Raw genomic sequence first — 19400 nt, 5'->3', positions numbered from 1 at the left:
GGGCATTGTATGTCATGCAAGCAATCTTTAATTGGATTCTGGCTTTAAACAGGAGCCAAATAAAATGTTTTAAGTCTGGAGTAATTTGATTGATTCTCCTGGAACCTGTTATGAGTCTGGCCGCTGAGTTCAATGTAGCCTTTAACGGGGCCAACTTTACTTTAAGAAGGCCAGCAAGCGGGACACTCCAGTAATCTAATTAGGAGATGACCACAGATTGTACAGCTAATTCAAAATCCCCAGGGGGCAGGAATGGTTTAATATTTCTTAGGATATTAATTTGGTGGTTGCACTGATATGATATTGTATGTTAAGATGTTTTCAACAAGCATCAATACATTAAGGATAAAAAACAGTGAAACCTGGAAATATTCTGCAGGATGAAGTCCAGACACTTAGCATGTCCAACAATATATTCATTGGGGTAGTAACTAAGAACAGCACCAAGCCTTCTCTAAGAAAAGCTACAGAAGGAAACAGCTGGATGCATTTGAGTAGACTAATAGATCAATAGGGGTTCATATCTTTTTCTGACTTGCCTTTCTATAAAAAGCAGACAACCTCTGACTGTAGAGGAGTTGGGGACTTCAACCCTTGCAAGATTGTATTATACAGCCTGACAAGGAATCCTTTTAACATTGGCAAAAATAGCTTGTACGCTTCTGCTGGAATTCCAACCACGCCACAAGCTTTTGCAGTGGAGGAGGACTTAACTGCCTTTTCGATCTCAGCCAAAGTGAGCCTGTCTTCCCCCTGATCAGTTGTTATTGGAGGGTACCAGGCCTTTTCAGCCTCCTTTCAACCATCTCATGTAACACATTCTAAGGGTCAGAATAAAGCTTTGTATGATGTTTAAATAAGAACTGAATATATCCTGCAGCTGGGTCACCAGTCTATCGGAATCAAGATCCTGAATTTGCTTAATAGTGGTGCAGGTAGATCTACACTAGGCTGACGGTGCCAGGTATCTAGGTATATGTTCATTTTCCTCGTATCTCTTTTGCATTATTGTATTATGGTTTAGTACCTCTCTGAAGACAAGATGCTCTTGAAGATTATGTTTAGCTTGGGTTACTGCGCTCTTAGATTCCCTCATAGGGGACACCAAATGCACCGACATTGCCTGATTCAAAGTTGATTGAAGAAACTAGGGGCCCGATTCACAGAACTAACTTAAGACAAAATCTTAAACTTACTACTTTTGGTATTCACAGAAGTTAGGATTTTGTCTTAAGTTTGTCTTAAGACAGACTTAAGACAGACTTAAGACAAAATCCTAACTTAAGTCTGTCTTAAGTCTGTCTTAAGACAAACTTAAGACAAAATCCTAACTTCTGTGAATTCCAAAAGTAGTAAGTATAGGATTTTGTCTTAAGTTCGTTCTGTGAATCGGCCCCTAGACCTTGCATTGCTTGCTGTTCCTTACTTCTGCCTGGAATACTATTACCTCTCCCCTAAAAAAGGCCTTTGGGCCATTAGCGTCAATTAGGGATCACTAGGGGGTCGCAACTGGGACCCCCTATGCCACCTATTGCTACCCCTGCCACCTTGCTTGAGATCCCTGGCTTCTTTCACTGCCAGCCTTGCCAAGCGCTCTGGTGGCATAAAAGCCATCAGTATGTGCAGGGCTTTATTGCACTGCTGACTCTCTGCCTGCAGCGACGGTTCACATCATGAATCCTGCCTGCAAGCTGGGCCTGGAGGAAAACACTCACTCATTGCTTGATTTTAGTTAGATACATTGTGCCTGCTGTGGGCCTGGGCGCCACAGTCACTTCAAGGGCCACATACGTTGCTCTTGAACCAGGGCATTTTACAATGAACGAAGTGCCTTGGTGCAGGCTGTGACCCCTGGCTTTCCCTTTTCTACCCCTGGCATTGACTTTGCGATGCAAAGCTTTATAATAAGCAGGGACAGTGAGCCACTGGCACATGGGAAAGAAACAGGCAACTCTCTGCAAGCGTGAGGTATGAGGGGCTGCCTGGCTGTGTTTCTATTGGATGGGGTTATCATCATTTGTTTGAAAATGTGCAGCTTGGTAATACCAGCTTGCAAAGCCCATCCCGACAAACAGTTTAAGGCACTGCAGGCAGTCAGTTAAGAGGAATGGTATTGAGATTTGAGATTGATCTTTTGATTAGTTACAGTCGTCCTCAGTTATAAATATTACGGTGTCGCACAAAGTTCGAATATTTATCCCTATTTGTATCAGTGTCACCGTTTTCCCTCTGCTTTTGTGTCATCGTTTAAATGAATGGTCTTTTTAAGCAGTTTTCTTAAAGGCACTGCTGCTCTGCTTCCGCAGGAAGAAAAAAAACACAACAGGGGCAGTGTTAGACACTTATCTTAGCAGTTAGCCACATAGGCTTAACAAACAGGCTTTTTATTGTCACAATGACTGATATCAAAAATAAACTGTGTTTCCACAAGTCATAAAATAATGTACCTGAAAACTTCTATTCAATAGAAGCATGAGAGAGAGCTTCAGTTGGCAGGATCCTGCTGCCAGTATGCACACTTCCCTTTTTAGGTCGAACCTAGCGTTGCAGCGCATCCTCTGCTCGCTTTGCGAGGCATGCAGTATTCAGTATAGTGTGGAAGCTTCGAGGAAGCTCTGCCCACTCTCCGTCCACATTTTTCATTGGCTTAGGTCATAAATGCTGCCTTACGATTGATTTTAGGCTTGTTAGTCCCTCCTCATGACAGACATGTCCTCATTTGTATCCTTCCATGGCTACTGGCCCCTTTACTCCGAACACTATTTTACTTCCTGTCTCCTTCCCGCCCCCTCCCGCAGCCAATGACTTCTCGCACCCTCCACCCTCTTCCTCCCATTCGTGCCTTCTTGCCCGCCAACACTCCGGTTTCCAATGCAATAGGTCTTGCGTAAATGTGAGTCCTATTGCATTGCAAATGCTTTTTAGCTCTGATACTGCTTGACACCCTCAATAGGTGAAGGTGCATTAGTTACAAAATTGTAACAAATAAAGGACGCCTGTGTTGGTCTGTGTCTGTGTTGGTGGACAGGAGTTAAGTATTTGTGTCTAAGCAAAGGAGGGGAGGAACAGCTCAATGGGCCTGATTCACAGAACTAACTTAAGACAAAATCCTAAACTTACTACTTTTGGTATTCACAGAAGTTAGGATTTTGTCTTAAGACAGACTTAAGATAGACTTAAGACAGACTTAAGTTAGGATTTTGTCTTAAGTCTATCTTAAGTCTGTCTTAAGATAAACTTAAGATAAAATCCTAACTTCTGTGAATACCAAAAGTAGTAAGTTTAGGATTTTGTCTTCAGTTAGTTCTGTGAATCGGGCCCATAGACTGTAAAACACTTGGCAGTGACGATCCCATTCAGAAACATGCAGTAAACTAGATAACCACCTGCTCCCACAAAAGCAAGCCTTACACCCCCCCTCAGCCTGATGAGTGCCCTGAAGATGACATGCCCATAATCTCTGGACCCTTGTCCTAGTCACTATCTGATGGACTGAATGAATGAAACTGAAGGTAAATTCACCCACTGCACTCCTATTGCACCTGATGGCATACATATGATGGGTTTTATTTGAGGTAGACTAAGAGGGTTTAGGAAAAAGCAAAATGTTATGAAATGTGCTTTAAGAATATGTTCAAGTTCATTTTGAGGCAACAGACAAATGTGGATGGACAGAGAGCGAGCAATTACGTTGTTGAAGCTGTTAAGTGTATTATGATTTCACATTCTGATTTGTCGCAACACATGATGCATTATTTGACTGAAACTGGGGTGGGTTTTGTGTTACTAACAGTGGGAATTTCATGTCCATGATGTGCTCTGCATGAGCACTTAAGATGTAAACTATTTGCAATAACTCTTAAACTGAAAGATACATCTTAAAATTGGTAACAGAAACCAAGGCATAATATATAGGCAGTGGTTACCATAACATGCTTTGGAACTACACAAATAGTCCTCATTGCACTGATGTTTCAATCATGTTTTCGCTTCTAACTCTGTGCTCTCTTAATAATTAGTGTTTACATATTTATAAATTTTGCGAAATTCTGCAAGCAAAGTTGTACCTCTTTCTGTCCCGTCATCACATTCACCATCTTCAGAGCGAATCACTCAGCAGTTTACCTGCTTGTGCTGTAGGAACTGACAAGGCCTACTCAGCCTTTTAGCCTTATGAGATACAACAGTGCTTTGTAAGCACATGATTACGGGGTACAACTAAGGTTTCCTTGTATTTTAAAGTGGGTAAAGTGAACAATTCGGGGTCGGTCAAAGGGCAGGTGATGTCACTTCCTGTGATGTCACGAGGTCAAAGTATGTGTGATTTCACTTCCTGTGACAGCAGGCGGGGGTCACATGGCATGTGATGCCACATCTGCTACCCCCGGCATTTTGATGAATCGACATCCATGTTCAGGGCCCCACAAACTGCAAAAGCAGAAGCTATATCTCAATTGCATTCTAAGAAGTCCTCCAAAGCCCAATGCATTCGGGTTACCCATTGATCATTCACTAACCGTGATTTGTCGAACACTCATCTCAGGCTCTCATGTTGATGACTGGTTAAAAGAAGATTTAACAAAGTGCAATTCAAGTCCTTTTGATTTTACTAAAATTGGATGCAACTATACTTACTTACAGAGGCTTTCAAAAGCCTTTTCCACTAATCCTCTGTTATTGTTTCATTCACATTCTCCTTTTGTCCACTACAGCATGGAGCAATTGGTCACCCAACTTACACCATTAACTATATGGTGGGTGACAGTATTCTGCTCTTTCACAAGGACTACTTTCACACAGAAAGTAGTTCCCTAAAGTGCTTTTAGGCAATATTGTTTTTAAGCTTGCAGCTTCCAGAACAATAAAGTTTTGCAAAAAACATAACAAAACAAAACAAACATTAAGAACGACAAAAATGCTGGAACCCAACCACAGACCTATTGGATTTGCCAATGCGTCTTTACAGTTCTGGTATTTTTCAAAGATTTCCCTAATGAGGTTGTTAGAAATGGGGATCACTAATTGGCAATGGTTTGCACCAGTCAGGGTAAGGGGGATACACTTCTAAAATAACCCCTGCTCACCCCCTTGGTAGCTTGGCATGAGCAGACAGGCTTATCTCAGAGGCAGTGTGTAAAGCATTTGCGCACACATACAGTAATACAGTGAAAACACTACAAATGGACACCACACCAGTTTAGAAAAGTAAGTAAGATTTATCTTAACCAAATAAAACCAAAACAACAAAAATCCAAAATACAGTAATAAAAAAATGACTTTTAAAAGGTAGAAACAGTACTGTCCATAATAAACTATAGGTGCAACACTTTCCACACAAAGTACCTTGGATGTGTCAAAATCAAATGGAAGAACAGCCTCACGGAAGATGATGTGTCGGTTCCTTATGTGTGGGGAAGGTGAAGCATTGGTTCGTTACTCCAGGGGAGGTGATGCGTCGGTTCCCTACTGCCACGCAGGGGAGGTGATACATCGGTTCCTTACTGATGGGGAGGTGATGTGTCAGTTTCTTACTGAGGGGGAGGTGATGTGTCTGTTTCTTACTGCGCCCCCGGTGTCCTTGTTGACTTGGCACCCCGGTGCGATGCATGCACTGATATATTGGTTCTCGATGCAGCGGCGGCAACAATGCTTGAGTAGGTTTCTTTAGCCGCGGTCCCACAATGCGTTGGTTCTTGCAGCTGCACAGCAGGGCCTGCTTCAGAATCGGTGCAGTGATCTCAGCCTTCGTTGATCGCTGCACTCTGCTGCATCAGTTTCTTTAGCAATGCATCAGAACCAGGTGCGGATGCATCGTGCTTCTCCTCGTTGCATTACTTTTCCAGCTCCCAGCAACAGGAACAAACTCCAGAGGCCCAGAACAGCAGCAGGCACCTCTTGGAAGGTCAGAACTCCCAGCAAGGAAGTTCAGAGGAGTTGGGGGTGTAGTCTTTGCATCCTGAGACTTCAAAAACAGGAGGCAAGCTCTACTTCAAGACCTTGGAGATCTTCCCCAAGCAGGGAACACAGCAAACTGCAAAGTCCTTGTCCTTTCCTTGGCAGAAACAGCCACTGCAGGCCAACCGAAGACACCACACAGCAAAGGGGCAGTACTTCTACTCCAGTTTCTCCAGCTCCTCTCCTTGACAAAGGTTCCTCTTGAATTCCAGAAGTAATTTAAAGTTCAGGTGTCTGGGCCCCACTCTTGATAGCACACATTCCTTTGTTCTCTGGTGGCAGAGAAACTCCTTGCGCAGCCAAAACCAGTTCTGTCCTCTCTGGTGCAGCTTCCTGGCAGTAGGTGGAGACAGCATTGTCAAAGGCAGACCAGGCCTATATAGGTGTGAAAGAAATCTCCTCCTTCTACTCTGAATGCAGACCAGGTCTATTTAGCCCAACCCTGACTCACCCTGGAAAGGCAGGACACACCTCACCCGTCCCCCCCCGCCCCCGCCCCAAAGTGGCTGTCTGAACAGAATGCACATCCCCAGCCCATGTCATTCCAAAACTAGACAGTCATTACACAACCTAGCAGAGGCACACAGGATGGCTAAGCAAGAAAACACCTACTTTCTAAAAGTGGTCTTTTCAAACACAGAATGTAAAAATCTTCTTCACCAAAAGATGCATCTATATATTCTGTGTTCAGGCAAAATAAACTTTACTTTCCTATCTTGTTCCTCTGTGAAGTTATGTTTATAAAATTTTATAAATGAACTCCCATTCTATCTTATGGGACAGATAGCCTTTCAATAGTGAAAAACAAAATACATTGTATTTCACTATCAGGACATGTCTCACACCTCAGTACATGTTGTACCTTTCACATAAACTGCACCCTGCCCATAGGCTACTTTGGGTCTACTCTAGGGGTGTCTTACATGTAAGAAAAGGGAAGGTTAGGGCCTGGCAAGTGGGTGCACTTGCCAGGTCGACATGGCAGTACCAAACTGCGCACAGACACCACAATGGCAGTTCTCAGAACCTTTTGCTAGGCTTCTTTTGTGGGTGGAACAATCAATGCTGCAGGCCCACTAGCAGCATTTGATTTACAGGCCCTGAGCATACACAGTGCTTTGTACTAGGGACTTACCAGTAAATCAAGGATGCCAACCATGGAATCACCAAACCATAAACACAATTTACAGGGAGAGCATATACACTTTAGCCCAGAGTCATAAAACCAGCAAAAACAGGGTCCAAAACAGGAGGCCAAAAAGCAAAAAGTCTGGGGATAAACCCGCTGGAAAAGCCTGGTCTAACAGAGGTCCTCACAAAAATGACAGTATTATGCATATTTATGTTCAGTGTTCTGTGCATGCATTGCACGTTGCCACTAAGGACTGTCTTTTAATTTGATTTGGGAATTGACACCCTGACATTGAGTGACATGCAACAACAAATATATCCATAGCAGTCATTTATATATATATGCTTTCTGTATAGCGCTTGTGCACTTTAAATTCACTCTTTTCACTTTCACTGCTCCGTAGCATTCTTTGGAGCACCTAATTTCAAAACAAGATGTTACTTTTAACCACGTGAATGTGGTATGAGCATTGCCACACCCAAAACATCCTGCATGTGCACAGCCACCCCCTTTCATATGCTCCACTCACCGTAAGCCCCTCCCTCTATATTTACATTATGTATCATTTTGTGTGTTATTATTTTTCATTATTTCATGAGTTCTGGCAGATTCTTCTAAATCGGTCCTGATGCCAGACTCAAAAGTGCAATTTCTTATTTCCAATATTTTTTTCCAAACATAATGAATGTCTCATTGATCTACAGTGTTCCGGCTATGACGGAAGACATGGCACGAGATGCCTTCTCGAAATTTGTTAGTGGCAGGTGTTGCTACGGCAGGAGGCCTGCTACGGAGCTTGTCATTCAGGACTTGAAACGGCTGGTCCTTTACAGAGTGAGTACAGCTGGGCTTTACTATAGTGGTCACTCTGTGTGCGTTGAGATGGGGAGGCAGGGACCAGAAGATAGAATGAATGAATGAATGAATGCCAAGCCCCAGTGTTTACATAAGACACACCCTTGACTGTTAGACATTCTGAGTATGGTGAACCCCTCCCTTTGTCTTCTACTGATGGATTTACTGAACATAGGGCAGAGCTGTCCTCTTGTCTGTCTTTGTGTGCCTGTGATCAATAAACTTCTCTCCCGACTGATAAATGTCACCCATGGCGGGGGCTGGACAGCTACAAATGGCGTTGGTTCTGGGAGGTTCCGGTGCAGTTACCCATTCAATTACACCATTGTGAGCCGTATTGAAGGTGTGAGAGCACATTATTAAGTACGCTGCAGGGATTCACTCAGCACGAGTGAGGTTTTCATCCAAGAACCAATTATGAAAATTCGGGGCAGGTTTACAAGCCCCCTGCGCCACCAGTACGTCACTTTTCGTGACGTACGGGTGGCGCAGGGGGCTCGGAAAAGCCACCCTGCATGACTTTTCCTCTCCTTGTAAATACGGCTCCTTCACACGCAGCAGTTTGCGTTGCAGGGGTGTTCCATGGGTGTTGCTGTGGGTGTTCTCACGCAAACCCATGGAACAAGACACATCTCCAGATTTTCGAGAAATCGTAAATCTGGAGGTGCGTCTGAATGCTACGCCACCCTAGAGGTGGCGTAGGGAGGCACAACGAGGAGAAATGTTTTCATTTCTCCTCGTTTTTTCCTCTTTCAATGCGTGCTACAGCACGCATTAAAAGAGGAAAAAGCCTTTAGTGATTGTTTCTGGGCAGGAAGGTGCCCCTTCCCGCACAAAAACAATCTCCCCATGGCGCAGGCATCCTTGCACCATGGTGCAAGGGTGCCTGCGCTGGCGCTTGGCAGCTGTTTGTGCTCCAGCGCAGGGGAGAGCACAGGAATGCAACATATTCTTGTAAATATGTCGCATTTCTGTGCAGTGAAAGTGCCGCAGCGTGGCGCAGTCAAAGGGCTTGCGGTGCCACACTTTCTTGTCGATCTCCCTTCACGATTTTTAAGGACTGCACGACCTTTCCACATTATAAATTACCCCAACACAATTGGTAACAGGACTCTGGTGCTGAAGTCACCGCCTGTAAACAAGATGTAGTCACACTAATGTTTTAAATGTGACTTTTATGCAGATCAGGGCTAGATATGGAATGCACACCTACAATTCACTTAATGTAACATCTACTGATTGATGATAGGATTCCATCACTGAACCTAACCCACCATGAGACATGACTGTTTCCCAGCATTTATACAAGGGTGGAGAAGTGTGGCTCACTGGTTAGAGGCGGCAGACCCTGAAGCAGAGATCAGGCCCGGGACCAGGGTTCAATTCCCGACGCGGCAGGGTCTAGGATCAATGTCCGCGGACTCGATAATTCTCGCTTCGGAGCCATCTCTAATCATGGGCCCCATGCTGCAACTCTGGGCAATAGCTTGCTTAATCTCCACAACAGTCCCACCAGTGCTGGGATGCCTGGCTCCGCCTCTCACAGGGAAAGCCAAGAAGGGTTCCACAGCCTAAGTGCCGAGATACCCTCATGGGTGATTCAGCGCTATATAAATCAATAACTATAACTATGTATTACATGTGGTTAACGAAAGGGTCGAAGTAGGTAACAAACTTTACCGTGGGATTATGTAAAAGCAAACGCGAAATATGCCAATTAGTTTGTCCAAAATGGTTACCACTTATTTTAGAAAAACACATCCAGTGACATGTGTTTCCTCCCATTTGCCCAGACGGCCAAAATGCAAGAAATCAAAGTCCATAAAAAATCCGTACATTCTGTGAGAGCAAGCACAAAAGCCAGATTTCCTACACCAGAAATAATGACAAATAAATTCGAAACCATATTTCAGGCAGGAAAATTTCTATTTACATTTTTTTTTAATATTTTAAAGAATCAGAGCTTTGAAGTTTACCAGTTCCATGCAGGAGTAGCTCACCCTCTGTAGGTGGTTACTTTGGGGCAGATTTACAAGAAAGTGACTCAGTGCCTTCCGCAAGCCATTTGGCTGCACTGCACTGAGTCACTTTCAAAGCACAGGGATGCAACATATTTTCAACAATATTTTGCATCTCTGTGCTAACCCCTGCGCTGGTGCAAAAACTGCTGCCATGCGCCGCTGCAGACGCCATGGTGGAAGGATGCCTTCGTCGTAGGGAGATTGTTTTTGTTCACGAAGGGTTCCCTTCCTGCACGAAAACAACCTGAAATGTTGTTGTTCAACTTCTATGTGTGCTGCATTAGCACACATAGAAGTTGAAAAGAGTCATTGTTTCAATGATTGTTAATGTTCAGGAAGATACACCTTCCTGAACAAAAACAATCATCAGAGGTGATTTCTATGTGTGCTACAGAATGCAGCACGCATAGAGAGGGGAAAGGAAAACAAGGAGAAATTAATACATTTCTACTCGTTGCGCCTCCCTGCGCAAAGGAGCCGTATTTACAAGGACTTGTAAATATGGAGCAGTAAAATGCGCCACCAATACAACACAAAAAGTGACGCAAGGGGCTTGTAAATCTGCCCCTCAGTATCTTGTGCTTGTGATACTGAATTTATAATCAGATAAACTGGGCTATACGTACCAAAATGCCTACAAAAATCCTACACTTCATGAGCGACTCATGCATGCGATTTGAAAAGCTGACACCTATCAGGGTTGGGGGTATTAAAAGTGAAGTACTGCTTTAAAATGCACATAGTTCTATCCCACAAGACATAAAATATGGGCTCAGCTAATATCTGCCATGTGCCCTATCTCATGTGTAAAACTGTGAGCCAGGCTTTTTAATTAACAGCATTTTGATTGCCGACATTATTGAGCCAATACCAACAATATTAAAAGTGAAACTATAAAGCCAAGAATGTAATGTTTTTTTGGCTAAAAAGGCAAGACTTGTAATTATGTTTCACTATATATTTAGCGACATCATGGTTACCTAGAGTAGGTTCAGAATGGTCAGATTTGCATTGGATTTATAGACATTCATAGAGTATATTTACATACACAAAATATGATTACAGCACATTTACATAGTAGTTATCCTAAAAACGTAAAGTGATGGTTGAATGGTTGAATTAGTCTCAGCCACAGATAAATACTCTGGGCCACAATACAATACATTATGGGCCTCATTTATGAAAAGTGACGCATCACTGCGTGAAAACAGGGATGCGTCACTTTTCATTGCGCCCTCCTTGAGACATGCTGGATGTGTCATATTTATAATATGACGCATCATGTCGCAAGGAGTTACAGATACGTCAGTATTTCTGACGTATCTGTAAGCGCAAAAGTGATGCATTGCTGGAGTGTGTCACAAAAGTGACGCAACTCCATCAATGTGTCCTTTCACATGGGGTTAAAGGGCCTGCGTCAGTCTTACGCCTGCTGTGAGGCAGGCGTAAGAAACTGATGCATTTGTGTCCTAGAAGTGGTGCAGTGAAATCTCATAGATTTCCCTGCGTCACTTCTACGACCCTTCCTTGCGTCAATACGCCCCCTTGCATACATTATACCTGCCTCAGGTATAATGTGGCGCACAGGTTTACCTGGATGCCTCACTTTGTAAATATGGCGCAACAAGGCGCATTTTTTACGCCACTGGTGCGTCACAAAAAGTGACGCACTGGCGGCGTAAAAGTGACGCACAGCCTCATAAATGAGGCCCTATGTTTTTACTCACAGTGCCACTTCAGGCAGGAACCAACCATATGTAAATCAGCCTGAGATCCCTCCGTTTCTTGTGTCTATAATTTTAATCACATTGTCACTATTTTATGAATAATATGGTCCATCTTTGTCACTGTTCCAACCCATATGTATTCCTATTTTCTAGTACCGTCTAGAGACCTTTAACGAGTCAAGGTTAAGCGAGTGGACCTTCGAACATTATACCAGTAAGTACGGGCGATCGAGGTCAGACATATTGAACTTCTCTGAACTGATCAGAATAAAAACTAACAACTAATTCTAGGGCTTTGTTGAAATACTTCCTGCATTACTCAGTAAAACTGTTCTCAGTGAAGTGTAGTGAAACATTTTGTTTATGCATGCTGTCTTATTGATTATAAGTGAATTGTGGCACCCCCCTATGTATGTTAAGCAGGCAAAGGTACAGCTTATTTTAAAAGTGACTTAGCTAGCAGGCGTCTGCTATTACACTCCTTCTCAGGAGTGGCCGCTGGTACTGTGAAGTGGTGAGGCGGGTGAAGGAGGTAACACAAAAAAAAGACAAATACAAAATTTAAAAAACTACACTTATCTTCTCCGATGGCCGCCGACTTCCTCCTGATCCTCTCGCCCATGTCAGAAACCCGGAGCATTCAGCGCTGGCTCCCAGCTCCCAATACCAGCGCTGTTCATATGCTGGGAATAGCAGCGCTGGGATTGATCTGAGCGCCACGATTCAGCGATAAGACTTGGACTGAGAGCTGTGGGGCTGGCTAAACCATCATGCGCATTTAGCAGTGCCCACCACTCCCCCTTCTCCCTGGTGCTGCAGCTTCAGTGTCACTGTGGTTGTCCCTACCCCTCCCTTGGCTCTGCTGGCAGGATGCAAAATAAAGGCAGGAGCCTTCCTTTACCGCCCACCCGGCCCCTCTAAAACCTTCCTGGATAGCATTGGAGCTCACTCACTCTCAGATTCTCCAATTTCACCCTGCTAGTAGATTTTAACACCCACCTAGATGCTCTAAATGACCAGGGTGCAATAAATTTCCATGAAATCATGGATACACTCGGCCTGGAGCAGCGGGTACTCACTCCCACCCATAATGCAGGCCACACCCTGGATGGTATCAGCTCCAATCTTAGGACCCTTATAGTCAAGGCCCCAGTAAGCCTCACCTGGTCTGATAATAATCTGATATCCTTGGAAATCAGATATCAGCTCCTAAAAAACTTCAAGGGATGCATCCCCACCATGCACAACACCAAGCCCAGATGGGGAGATATGGCAGCCCTTCCTGATATTAATCCAGAAGCATTAGCTTCTAGGCCTAAGTGGTCAGGGGACCCAGTATAAGACAACCTAAGCTTTACGCTGTTGATGTCCTCCTTGAAGGACAGCTTTGCGCCCCCTAGCTCACAAAAGAACGAACCGCCTAAAAAACCCTCCGCTCCATGGTACACCCAAAATCTGAAAGAAATACATAGTCACTGTAGGAACCTGGAACGTAGATGGTGACACAAGTATGAACAGACTGAACTAACCCAGTTCAAAATAGCCCTTAAAAACTACAACCATCAAATCAAAGCAGCCAAAAAATGTTATTTTACCAAAATGCTCAAAAGGGCAAACTCGAATCAAGAAACTTTCTTTAAAATAGTCAACTCCTTCACTAATCCCTTATCCTTTAAATAAGACACCCCCCTTCACAGTCCCTCTGTGACCACATAACGAATCACTTTGAACAGAAAGTCCAGTCACTACAACATAATTTCCCAGCACCCTCCTCCTCCTCAGTCTACAATAAGGTCGACTTTTGTAGCAACAGACCAGACCTTCAATCTTTTGAGCCTCTCAGTCCAGCTAAACTCACCAGGCGACTCTTGCTGTCAAATCCGGTTACCCTTTTGACCCTTGCTCCTCCTCAATTTTACATGCGATGATTGATACTGTCAAGCCAGTCATAAACAAGATGATAAATGCCTCCCTGTCATTAGCCAAAGTTCCCAATGAATGGAAGCTTGCTGTGCAGTTAAAGCGCTGCAAAAGAAACCACTCTTTCTCCTCCCATGTCTAAGCAAGATCACCGAAAAAGATATCAACTCTCAACTTATGACTTATCTGGAAGAAGCACATATCTTACATCCCAATCAATCAGGCTTCAGGCCTCAGCACTCTACAGAATCAGCCCTCATGTACACTGCTGAATCCCATAACCTCTTCGCTGCTGATGACGAGCTCAGCTCGTCATCAGCTACGGCGCTCGTTTGCTGATGACGAATGTAACGCAGTGTTTTGAAAATTGCCGCACACAGCGGGAAAAGCCGCCGCAGCGATGCGGTTAAGCCATCCTCGATCAAGGAAAGAACCCTGTATTGGTCCTATTGGACCTATCAGCCACTTTCGATATGGTCTCACATGCTATTCTTTTGGACCTTCTCAAATCCTACGGCATTTCTCATCTTGCCTTGGCCTGGCTAAAATCATTCTTGCAAAATTGTAGACAAATCATTACCTTTGGGCAATATCAGTCAGCTGAAAAACCCCTGCTTTCTGGGGTTCCACAAGGGTCTACTCCCAGCCCAGTGCTCTTTAATGCCTATATGGCTCCATTGATTAGTCTGATATCGTCCTTTAACATCAATACCATCTCATATGCGGACAATACACAGCTAATCTTGGTTCTAGATAAAAACACCACACTGCCTTACAGCAGTTTTCCACTGGTGAAAGCCAATCATCTAAAATGTACTCAGATAAGACCGAAATGATGCCTTTGGGACAAGGGAACACCTTCTCCCCCAATCTATGGTGGCTTTCCGACCTCCCCGCCCCCTCCCAATACAGTAATGGTAGCCAGAAATTTAGGGGTCAAATTTGTCTCACCACTTTCCTTTCACCAACAATCACTAGCAGTAGCTGGAGCCTGCTTCCATATAATAAAATAATTTTAAAAGTTATTTGACTTTCTCCCCAACACGGTGAGACAGGCAGGCCAGTGGCCCTAATTACATCTAGATTGGACTACTGCAACAGCTTCTATGTGGGTGCCAACAAGTCGGTTCTACACAAATTACATATGGGACAACATGCCTGCTTAGTGCTAAAATGGCCCAGGAAGTCATCAGCTTCATCTCCACTTGAAACACTACATTGGCTACCAATCCATAAAAGAATCATGTTCAAGATCCTTATAAACACCTTTAGAGTCTTCCACTCCTCAGGCCCTCACTACCTTCGGCACAGGTGTGCGCACTATGTACCATCTCACCCTCTTATATCATCCAGCACCAATTTACTAAAACTTCCAGTATTTAGATGTGTCTCAAAAGGGGGAAAATCAATTGCAGTGATTGGCACTAAAGCCTGGAACCAACTCCCCAATCACCTTCCCCTTATCCAATCAGAATCTTTGTTAAAGAAGGCCCTGAAGACCTGGATTTTTCGGCACCTGACACACTATGTATAGCACTCATCTAATCCAATTTTGAACCCCAGTTATCCTGTCTACCAAGTGATCCGCTTAGCGCCATGATGCTCCTTGGAGTGATAGCTGCGCTCTATAAATGTCTGTTAAAATAACATAACATAACAAAGTCTATGTCAGCTCTTTCATAAGTATTTGCCTTCCAGATCTGTCAATCAGAAACCCAGCTCCTGATTCATATCTCCAGAACTATCAGGGCACATCAAGGGGGGCACTCCTTTAGGTTCCTTGGGGCTGACGTATGAAACCAACTTTCTCTACTTTTCACACAAATGGAACGTGTTCCAGCCTGTAGAAAGGCAATCAAAACATATATTTTCTACAGGTAGACTCTTAATCCTATGACAACTCTTCTGGTTGATGTTTTTGATCCTTCACTACCAAGACATCATTTAAAATGCCCTTTAAACGTACCAACATCAAATAAAAATCAAATTCTTTCCATTTACCATGGATCCTAGTGAAATATGCCTTTTTATACCACTGACGTTTGTGCAATAAAAATAAGAAATGTATGTAATAGAAGTAATATACATACATATATATCTACATCATACCCTGCACATACCCTACAACTCATAGTGAAGCTGCCCATCATATATATATATATAAATAAATGAATACATATATATTTATATATTTCTTATGTTATTACTATTTATGTTGTATTACTGTAATTAAGGGTTTGTGGGCACTGATTGGACCACCTGTGTACCTGCATGGTTTATGATCCTTCCCCAAAGTCCATGAACAGGAGACAGTGGGCTAACAAGGGTCCAAGAGCCCTCCTTCGGGTGTCTGTGAATATAAGACACATTTTGGCAAACCTCTGAGTCTTGGTCAGCTGTATTGTATGATAGCTACATAAAGAGTTTTCTGAAACACATTTATAAATACAAAGGGCAGTATTCTAAGCTCTTAATTTAAAGACGGGTTTCTCCTTTTCCAGATCAGGCAGTGGATGGCCCACAGAATGGTCCTTCTCCAAGACCTTGGGAATTTGAAGTTCAGATGCCATTGATGTTTCAAGAAGATACAAAGAAGTTCATGGTACCTCACTCCTCCATTATAAAGGTAAATATTTTTGTATGGGTACTGGGCTCTCACGGTTCTCTAGCCTAGCCATCAGTATGTGCTGTTGTGTGGCATTTGAGTGTTCCTAATTTGGCCTAGAGGCTAAGACAGTCTAATGTTGGCAAATCACTCCAATTGCAGATAATACTGCTTCAGCTCAATCAGCTTTACACACTACTGCTTCAGTCAAGTGTCTATACATATGTCTACAGACTATCCAAGCTATCAAGTTTGCATGCATGTAGTAAATGATATTGAGTCTTGAAGTAAATTCACTGGCTTTTGTGAGAAGCTTGAATCAAATTCAAACTTTCCTTTCAACACACAAAGCACTCCTACTTGCCAGGCCGTTACCTATCACAATTTTTAACACCCTCCAAATCCATTTAAGAACAGTGCCTAACTCCTTTGGTTTTTGCAAAAAACGCAAGACCTACCTATTTGCAAGATGCTTTAACTAACAACTTTCAAGATAAGTTAGTCCACTTCAAGGAAGAAAGATCTCACAAGACTTTATGTATAAATTGCAACTTACCAAATTGACAGGCCTAAAAAATGCAGTAAGATGCTCTGATTATATTAGTGATTTTCTGAAAGATCCCCCTCATTATCTCTTCTGTCTCATTACCCCCCTATTATGAATGATGCCGTAAGACCTCAGCTTTCTCACCCTATTCTTCACGATCATAACATTAATTAGTGTTGGGAATGGTCTTATAGTGCTTTTTCCCTTTTTCTGTAAAATTTGTTTTTTTTATCAAAGGGAAAAAAATTCCCATGGCGACAACCCTTCCCAGACCCCCTTATTACATGTGGCATGGTTTAGACTTGTCAGCCATAGGGTGGTCTGTCCCTAAACATTTTGCCTTTGCCCTCAATTCCTTTGCTGAAATTTGTATTTGTTGGTCTTAGGACTCTGTGCACTCCACGACTGCTAACCAGTCCTAAAGTGGTTGTGCTCTCTCCCCTATACATGGTAAGATAGATTTTTACCTGATTGGCATATTTAGTTTACTTATAAGTCCCTTGTACAGTGGTATACCATATACCCAGAGCCTGTAAATTAAATGCTATTCGTAGGACTACAGCCCTTATGGTGACTTCCTCTTACGTCATCCCTTAAAACATGAACCAAACCTGCCATTTTAGCCTTGACTGCAGTTTTAAAATGCCAATTCGACTTGGAAATACAATCTCCTTGCCAAGTCTTAAAACCACCTTTTATTGCATATAAGCGAACTCTAAGCTAGGTCGTAGGTAGCCCAAAGGGCAGGGTGCATTGTAATGAAAAAGTGCAAACTTTTGATTACGAACAGGTAACTATTTCATTTCTGGTGTCTTAGAAATTGCAATTAAAAATCCACTTTTATAGTAAAGTTGGATTTTAAGTTTAAAAAGTCACTTTTAGATAGTGGGCATTTTCCTGCCCTAAACTATTTGGTTCCCATCAGCCAATCTCGGGTCCAATGACTTGGTGTAGTTTGCAGTTGGCCTTGGTTATTTCTTCCAGACAGCCCTACAATAGAGGGCATAGTGTGCCTGGATGGGCCATCAACTGTCAAGATGAGTGGAGGAGCAGATTACTGCTACTGTAAATAAAGTATACACTATCAGAAGAGAACGCCTCACGTTGTGATTTTTTTTGCAGCGGGTAATAGGTTTCCCCTCTCCTCCCCCATCACCTCTTCAGCGCCTTCCTTACTCCCTTCTCACCTCCCCATCTCCTCTGACCCACGATCTCCTGCCGAATAATTGCATTTAGGTCCAATTGCTGTGAAAATGGCGCCTTTTGTTTACTAATTTTACTTGGGCGGTGGGTGGGCGGGGGAGGGAAAAGGAAGAGAAGGCAAATGTGGAGGGGGGTGGAGACCATGAAAAGGTGAAGGAGGCTGGGGGAAAACAAATAGCATCTCCACACAGGCCAGTATGTGGGCACTCAAGGAGACCCAGCAGCAGAAAGAGGGTGTTGCATTTGCCCACTGCATCAGAAGGAACAATAAATGTTTTAAGATTAAGTAAAAAAAATGAGGGATGTTAACTTTTGCCTAAATGGTTCGCAGCTTCCGCCTTAAATAGAGGTGCCAATCTTTGGTGCAACACATGGATGCTTTACTAATGGTTCAAATGCACATAAAATACTAGAAATATTTTTGAAGTTATGTAGCAGTTAGACGCCTGCAGCTTCCAAGCACTGTACATCACACATGCTGTTATTAAAGATGTAAACGAGCACTTTCAATATTATATTTGTTTTTATCCCTTGTCTCAGTACATCTGCTTTTTTCAAGCTTACTTAACTATATAGTTCATTAGAACATAACAGTAAAATGCATAAAATACTAATAAAAGAGAAAATAATGTTCGTTGTTATACAACAAACATTGACATTTAACATATATAAACATTGAATTTAGCAGCTCCCTACAAGAATATTCCACCTGACAAATGCAATCGAGTGATGATTTGAAGAAAATAAAAACATACAACTTTCATTCAGATCTCCTAAAATGCAATTTTCTTAGCTCATGATAACAAGAGTGGTGCGCGCGTGCTCGTGTGAAATCTGATACAACAGATGGCACACTGTGTGTTGGTGCTCGTAACCGTAAGCTGTCCGCCTTTTCATACGCACACGCCCATGAAAAGTACGGAGCGATTTCAAAAGGCCATTTTCCTAGAGCAGCGCATGCGCGTTGCGCTAGGCTCGACCTATAAAGGGGGCCTTCAGACTACTTTCTGGACCTGTGGTAGGGCACTCAAAGGACTGCTTACTGCTGTGGTCAGCTGTGCACACCAAAAGCCTGCTTTGCTGCACCTAGAAGGACTGCTTTACTGCCTGTAGCCTGTTTTAAACCCTCAGAGGCCTGCTGCCTTGTTGCTTTAGACATGCTTCATCAGTTGAACCAAGGACTACTTAAGTGACTCCCAGGGCTAGTTTGCTGGCCTCCTGCTCAGAGCCTCAGGGGCATAAAAGGAGCCCACCATCTTGGACCCACACCTTGGCCCAGCCTGAGTGAGTCCTGAACCCACAAGTGGTGCCCTTCAGTCCTGAACACTTGGGTGAGGTAGAAAATGAGCCCAAATAGTCCGAATCTAAAACTTGGGAGTTGGAAAATTTGTGGCTGCTGCTGCTCTGAGAAATGAGGGAAGGCCGAGACCAACCT

At 43.3% G+C, this 19400-nt stretch overlaps 1 protein-coding gene across 1 annotated transcript in view; it reads left to right on the top strand.

Annotated features, from left to right (window-relative positions):
* Window positions 1–19400, top strand: part of SSUH2 (ssu-2 homolog) — a 143211-nt gene that overhangs the window by 68178 nt on the left and 55633 nt on the right. Inside the window, exons 4-6 of the mRNA XM_086936861.1 lie at window positions 7792–7921; window positions 11844–11904; window positions 16112–16236. Of these exons, the coding sequence (XP_086792987.1) occupies window positions 7792–7921; window positions 11844–11904; window positions 16112–16236 (316 nt within the window). The remainder of the gene's footprint in view (window positions 1–7791; window positions 7922–11843; window positions 11905–16111; window positions 16237–19400) is intronic.

This window comes from Lissotriton vulgaris, chromosome 9, assembly GCF_964263255.1.
Source record: "Lissotriton vulgaris chromosome 9, aLisVul1.2, whole genome shotgun sequence".
NCBI classification, from domain to species: Eukaryota; Metazoa; Chordata; class Amphibia; order Caudata; family Salamandridae; genus Lissotriton; species Lissotriton vulgaris.
The sequence above is the reverse complement of the archived record's forward strand: the minus strand, read 5'-3'. Positions and strand labels throughout refer to the sequence as shown.